The 7,898-nt window shown below is 42.0% G+C and overlaps 1 protein-coding gene across 1 annotated transcript in view; it reads right to left on the reverse strand.

The window, feature by feature from the left end:
• LOC108798515 (polypeptide N-acetylgalactosaminyltransferase 4-like) overlaps positions 1-7,898 on the reverse strand; it is a 75,823-nt gene that overhangs the window by 51,909 nt on the left and 16,016 nt on the right. Inside the window, exons 2-3 of the mRNA XM_018570277.1 lie at positions 1,568-1,737; positions 12-201 (exon numbers count right to left, since the gene is read on the reverse strand). Coding sequence (XP_018425779.1) covers positions 12-201; positions 1,568-1,737 — 360 coding nt within the window. The remainder of the gene's footprint in view (positions 1-11; positions 202-1,567; positions 1,738-7,898) is intronic.

Below are 7,898 nucleotides of genomic sequence, written 5' to 3' on the forward strand. Positions count from 1 at the left end.
GCTACACATACCTTTCCAGAAGTGGCTCTATCCAACCAGTAACGCACTCACAATGGCAATCCAAAAATGTGAGTACCTCACCTATAGCATAAGTTGCTCCAATAAGTCGTGCCCGTACAAGTCCTTCACGTTTTGTTGTCCTGATCAAGCGTACTCTTTCCAGAGAACTAATATAGTTTTCCAGCTGAGACTTTAAAAATACTGCCAAAAGAAAATATACACATGTAAACTTATTGCTATGCAGATGAAACTGTACATTTAGCTCACAAATTTAGCCGTTAAACAAGTTTTTATGTCATATGACATCAAGTAAAGCAGACATTGTGCTAATGTATGAAAGGATAAAATGACTAGAGGACCATTTCTCAAAGCAGAACTAGAATTAAAGATTTTGGTGATAGAGACTGGTCAATCTGTGATCTTGTACTGGACAGGAAGGAGTCCGTTCAAGGAAGTAGAGCTGAGAGAGTTGGAAACATGAGGACTGTAAATGCTTTAAAAATAAATTAAAATCACACTAAATGTAGGAGGTAAATCTTAAAAATGCATTAATGTGCCTAATTTAAAAAAAAATTAACTTTATTTGTGCATCATTCAGCTGTAGATCCTCAAATCATCTCTGAATTGGTACTGAAACTGTCCTTCCTTCAGGAGGGTGGCTACTTTGTTCCCATTGACCTCGGTGTGTGTTGTAAATTAGCCACCGCTCCAAGCTCACTCCGATGGACTATAACCTCATGTTTAGTTTACTTATTTGTATTGAAGTTATGGTCTATCTTGGGGGTGAGTTTGGAGCAGTGGAGAGTGAAGCTACCCCTGCACTGCATGGGTTAACTGCTCATTTTGGTCTAGGGTCTAAAATAAAGAAAATACACTCATCTGATCTTGGCTGCTAGGCCGGTCCCCGCAGCCTCTTCTCCCCCAGGCTCCAGTGGTCTAAGGACATGGGACATCATTGCATGCATTAATGCAGTTGCATTAGATGTGAGGAAACTGAGGGACGGGTAGCCCCACTGCAAAGGTTACAGTTTCAATCGCCCAGAGTTCGAGGATTATATCAATAAAAATAATAGGCTAGTAAAAACTATTTTACATGTCAGCATAAAACACATTCTCTACTGTTCCAGGTCCTACAGCACCAATTTTCCCAACTTCCAGATAGGGAATAGTGCCCCCTGTGCCTTTTACATGCACGGCACACTACTCACAGCAATCAGGCTGCTGTGAATCACTCACTTGGAGGAGGGGAGGGGCCAGGACTGCATGTGGCTCAATGACATACACGCGATAGATACTGTATTATTATTATATAGGATATATATAGATATATAGATATACATACATACATATACACACACACACACACACACACACTGGCCAGATTATTATGACCACCTGACGTTTGTAGACAAATTAGCTATAATTTATTTTATTTTTTTATTTACTGACAAAATATTAAATCATGCCTTTTTTTTATTCTGAAATTTAAAGAAAGAAAATATTTATGATACACATTCCCTTTAAATCTGCACCAGAGATAAATAAAGTAATTGATGTTCACAAGTACCTTTATCACTGAAGTCATCCACTATTATTATTTCTCTCAGAAGTACTGCAGAAGACGTTTCTAAAACGCTGTGTATTGTACGAAGCAGTGTTGATAAAGCCTCATTATAAAATGCTATGATAACAGACGTTGTTGGAAGTTTCCTATAATTGAAGGTTTTGGACCTGCACCTGAAAATTGTTAGACATGACAGTTGTAAACATATTAAATGTATACAAGCATCCTAAATATTGAAATAGTAATATATTTAATTAATGAGCAATTACAAGCCACAGCAATGAGTCATTCAATGCGGTTGCATAGAACAATATAGCAATGTCAAGATTAAAATAAATGAAGGTAAGCTGTACTCTAAATCTAAAACTTTAAATTTTCAATTTTGACTGGATTGTACCTTTAACAACAAATAAGCAATGCAAACACCACACTCTGGGAATCGGCTTCATGGAAAATGCTATGATGATATACCCTAATACAGCGAGTGCAATTAATCAATTTTATTTCAGTAGGTTCCTAAATCAAGGCATGTAGTGGCATATTCAGGGATGTCAATGTGGTCAACCAAATTAAAAAGGAAGACAAAGTGGCATGTGAGAAATGGGTGTGGTTTATTCAGTGTGCACAGTATGATAGGGAAAGAATTATACCCCGCATACAGAACAGACATTTACTATGTAGTGTCCATACATATAGAATAAGAACCAATAAAGAGAATTACACCAAGCATATAGTCCAGGAGAAACTACTGCGCTGAACTCAATCATTCATAATCTGCAAGTGTCATAAATTTCAAACTAATTTGGATCAAGATTGCCCAGTGAATTCAGCCTTAAGGTGCCCATACACTGCTCGATTCTCGTACGAGAATCGCTGGAAATCCCGCGATCCTACGAGAATCGAGCAGTGTGAACGAAGACGTGCAACCGTTTTTACTGTACGGTCGCACGTCTTTTGTCGAACCAGCATGCTCGAAAACACGCCGAGAATCGTACGATTGTCGGCGGGTTTCTAGCCTGCTCGTTCGACAGCCGCGGAACGGGCCAGTGTGCGCACGCGCAAACTGTCCGTTCTGCATTGCGGGGCGGGTTTTCGATGATCGCAAGTACGCTCTGCCTGTCCAAGATGGGCAGATCGTACAAGCTTTTAATAAGCTTACGACCATCACAAGACAAAAGTCTTGCGATGGTCGTGTAAGGTGTATAGGCACCTTAAGAGCTGACCGTTTGAAGCTAAACAAAGTCTCCAAGAACCCTTGCAACAACTGGTGTCGTAGTGCATTAATCTGCATACAGAAAGAGATTGCACCAATTCACCATGCATGGGAATAAAAGACTTCACTGTCCAAAAAGAATATTAGAGCAAGACTACAGTTTGCCATTGAACAAAGGACCAGGTCTTCTAGAATACTGTGCTGTTGACTGATGATTTAAAGATTGATTTGTTTGTCCACAGACATGTTTGGTGTAAACTGAAGACAAGATTTCAGAGGAACCCCTTACTGACTGTAAAGCAGGGTGGTGGAAATGGTATGGTTTGGGATTTCCTTGCTTCTTCAGAGCTTAGATAGCTGACTTAATGACTGCAAGCTATGAACTGGAAACAGATCTTTCAAAATGACAATCCGAAGCAGGCTAGCATATCCACCAACAAATACTATATTTGTTCAAATGGGCAGTTTATGCAAGGCATACACTTTGGACTGACAGAATTGTGCACGAAGGAGTGGTCAAAAATATCACCATGTCAATAGCAGAGACTGGTGGGTAGTTATGCAAAATGCCTAAAGAAGTAACTTCTGGTAAAGGGGCAACAGCAGCTTCTTAGTGCTAGTTCATACCAGATGCAGTTGTGATGCAGTCTGTTCCGTTTGGCAGCTGCATCGAAATCACTTCACAATGCTTTCCAATTGGATTTCTGCTGCGCCGTTCACACCAGTGCAGTCTGCTGTGATGCAGTCAGAAAAAATACCGCTTGCCCCCATTTTAGCTGCACCTGATCGCATCAAACACATGCAAACGCAAAAATCTTGCTCGCAGGTACAACACTAGAAATTGTTAGTAACTTCTCACAGAACAAACGGTCTATACTGGGCATTGCTAAGAACTAGCAGCTCACACAGCTTTCTCTAGCACCTCTGTGCTACTCCAACTCCTCCTCAGGTTCTGTGTAGTTTCCTGTGTTTTTCTAGACACTTCCTCTTGCCTGGTAGTTAACACTCTGTTGCCCCTTAAAGGGACCACAAACCAAATAGAGGGGACACAAACATACCTTCCTGGACCCATCCTTGGCGTCCTGTACAATATCTAATGTTAATCTGTTTAAATATTGTAGGGTCACCAGATAACTGACAAAAGGGAGTGGGATGGACTGACATGTGGATAAAAACATTAGTTACTGATCTGGTGAACTGTGCTCCTTGTATGCATCTTGATCATTTAAAAAAAATTTAATTAGACTCGTTCTTATGGGTAACTGTTACTTATTGCTCCAGTTTTCATTGCTTTAGTTTTCATTGCTTTAACAAATCAACCTAATGAATGTCAATGCTCTGAAAAGACCTTCCTTCAGGTTAGCATTTAGGCACAGTTCACGGGTTTAAAAAACAAACTTAGTCTGTGGCACCAGTCTCTGCAGGATCAGTCCGCTGTTTTGCACCTTGGTGTAATGCTTCATTCCTGTTCACCACTTGAGTTTCCAGAAATGTGCAATATGTCTTTTCCAGCCTGTGCGTTTAGGCGCTCTCCCACTGCTGGTTCTTAGCGAGAAGGGCTTCCAGACACAAAATTGTGTCTATCTTCCTGCACTCCTTACCAGATCTCCTAGGAGATGATGTCTGTAATAGGGTGCTTGTAGCAACCACGGAGGCACCGTGTAGTCAAGTCGTAATTCCAAAAGATGTCACCAGCACTCCAAAAGTAGATTCAATATATTTTAATGACAACGGTCATTCAAAATCACAAGTACTTTCGGGGCCACGTTGGGTCCCCGTCATTTCTGAGCCTGATGACAGGCTTCCAGACACTTCTCGGAGGTCATGACCGAGAAAGCTACTGTATGTAAACTTGCTCAATGCATTTACGAGTTGCCTGTACAAAGTATGCGTTCCTAGGTTCTTGTACCCATGATCTCTGTTCCAGTATGATTCCCATTTGGGACCTCCACCTGTTTCTCAACAATCATTGTTATCTGCCTGCCCTAACCTTTTGCCTGTTTGACCATAACCTTGCCTGCCAATTTTGCACCACTGTTCTTTTCTACCTGCTGTCAGCTGTTACCAATCCAAGTGTAACTGAAGGTTGCAACCTGGGAGTCCAACATACTTGGTGGGGTACTCTGGTGAACACTGGGCGGTTCCTTGGATACTGCACCTCAGTCCAGGGCCAGGACATACTTCTGGCAAAACAGAGGGTCCATTACCTCCATGACAACATTTCTATGTTAAAAGGATGTAAATATCCATAACATTACACTGTAGCATTTAACCATCCAGTATAAAGAGAGAAGAGCATTCCATGCTTTCTGTCAATCACTGGAAATTCCCAGCACCCATCCTGATTAGTGGGCATGTTTCACATACCTGACTTCCACCTTCCTCAGGTCACAGCTTGCAGAACAACCCACGCACTCAGCCACAGTGTTCTGACCAACCCACAGCTCGCAGAATAGGCTGCCCACTCAGTCACTGGTCACAGAAAGACCACACAAAATGACAATGCTCAGTCATACAACACAAACAGACCACACAGGCTGCACCACACTGACAGATCACGCACACAGCCAAACATACAGCACACAGATTACATACTCAAACACTGCATACAGAGAGACTATATTAATGTCAGGCGGTGCTGCGGACTCGCAGTGGGGGTAGGAACCCACTGGCAGAAAATGGACCGGAAGATCCAAAATCGAGGTACAAGAGGGCAAATCCAAAAGGGGTAGTCAAGTCCAGTCCAGGTCAAGGCAGGCAGCAAAGGTTCAGAAGCGGTAGACAGGCCGAGGGGTCGGTAACCAGGAAGTTCGGAACAGCAAAGGTTCAGAAGCGGTAGACAGGCCGAGGGGTCGGTAACCAGGAAGAGGGTTCAGGAAACGGCAGCAGGAACAAAAGGGGCTAGGTGATCACACCATAGGAGGTGGAATAACTCAGCAACAAGCCAGGGCTCTCACCAGGTTTTTATAGCCAGAGGAATCAAAGCCACTCCCTGGTGCCCTACACCAGACTCGGCAGCCCCGAGGAGAGGTGACAACCCTGGTTCCCTGACAATTAAAGCTGGCCATACAATAGTAGAATGAAAGATCTTTCTTTACCACCCAATAAAGGCCACCAGACATTTGACGAATGTGGAGCGAAACTTCATTGTAACATTCGATTTTGGAATTAATGGAGTTTCCCGAATGAAAACCACATTCACGGTTAGAATTACGTTCGAGAAAAAACTTCCATCCAGGTGCTTTGGAGTTTTTTCGTCACTACGGCCAAAATCGATCTCGATTTTACCCCATCATCTAATAGAAAGTGGAACAAAAGTTCATTCAGAAATCTACTAGTGTATGGCCAGCTTAAGTTACAGCACACAGAAAGAAAGCCCCCCACATTTAGTCACTGCACACACAATGAAATCATACAGACTGCACACTCAAGTCAGAGCACGAAAGCAGACGACACACAGACTATGTATATGAATCAACATACTAAATGCCCAAATCGCAAACAGTATACGCGCAACAAACAGGACTCATTTTACAATACCTTTTGTTAACGTTTGGATACGCAACGTTTCTGCTTTACTATTTCATCTCTAAATATAACACTGACCTTTTTGCATGTAATGCACTGATGAGCTTATTTGAGAGATCTCCATCTTGTATGTTTGCAAGATAGTGACTAGGGTCTAGAGAAATATGATGACTTAGTTGGGGTGCAAGCACAATGAGGGGAGTTTATCAAAATTGGAGTAGACAAAATCTGGAGCAGTTGTCCATGGCAACCAACCAGCTTCTGTCTTTCATTTTCAAAGCTTAACTGCACAAACTGAAGAGAGAAGATGACTGTTACTATGGACAACTGGTCCAAATTCTGTCTGCTCAATTTTTGATAAATTCTCTCTAATGTGCACACCAAAAAAAGTAATCCACCAATTTCATTCCATAGTCCATATAGCATTTCCTTTTGCCCTATGACATGAACTATGACATGAACATTTTCTAGTACATAACAGAACAAAAATGACGTGAACATAATTATTGGCACCCCTAACCCAATATTTGTAGCACACCTGTTTGAGGCTATAACTGCACTCAAGCATGTTTTCCAATTCTGAATGGAACTATTAAACTTGGGAAAACTTCTGCATTTGTCTTAGGTGTGATGGTTTTGTTCTATCAACTTTGAGTTTCTACCATTTCCATAAATGTACTATTAGATTCAGATCAGGACTCATAGCAGGCCACTTCAAAACAGTCCAATGTTTAATTTTCAGCCATACTTGGCTTCTCTTAGATGCAGGTTTTGGGTCATTATTCTGCCGGAGGACCTATAACCTACCACACAAAACAAGGCTCTAGTGCCTGTGTTGATGCCTGTGAGAGGGCGTCCCCTCCACCTGCATTTCTGTGACCATGCTTGTGTTGGGAAAGTGCAGGGAAAGTGAGATAAGAGCTGTAATTGAAGAGGCCCATCTCCTCTGCATAGCTGACTGAGCTGTGAAAAAAAATACAAGGTGAGACTTCTTCTTTAACCACTTGCCATCCGGAGCAATTTCTTATTTTTTGCACACACATAATAAAATCAGAATTTTTGGCTTGAAGACAGAAGATTATTGTATATATTTGTTTGGGGCAACGCTGGATGATATAATCAAAAATCAAAGAGTAGTCAAATGGTAGGTGGATTAGCTCATCCGGATGTAGAGCCCATTCTCCTTGATCCAAACATTGACGACTAATGCTTGGATCAAGGAGAATGGGCTCTACATCCGGATGTTTTGCCTTTAGATTTGTCAGAAATTGGGGACTCCAGTCATGGATCTGCTGGCCTACCGATTCAATCAGAAAGTGCAGAACTTTGGGTCCTGATGCGACAGATGCCTAGGTGACGCCATGGGACAATCTCATTTATGCCTTTCCTCCTCTAAAACGTCTATGTCGAGCGGAACTTAAAGGGATACTGGTAATTCTGGTGGCTCCTAATTGGCCTCAATGCCCTTGGTATACAGACGTGGTGAGGCTAGTTGTAGACGTGCCCTGTTTACTTCCTCTTCGACCAGACTTCTGTCCCAAGGTCCAATCTTACATCTTGCTTTACAGTCTCTGTCTTTAAAAAATCAGATGC

The sequence above is a fragment of the Nanorana parkeri genome, unplaced genomic scaffold (assembly GCF_000935625.1).
Source record: "Nanorana parkeri isolate BGI_ZX_2015 unplaced genomic scaffold, ASM93562v1 scaffold1494, whole genome shotgun sequence".
Classification (NCBI taxonomy): domain Eukaryota; kingdom Metazoa; phylum Chordata; class Amphibia; order Anura; family Dicroglossidae; genus Nanorana; species Nanorana parkeri.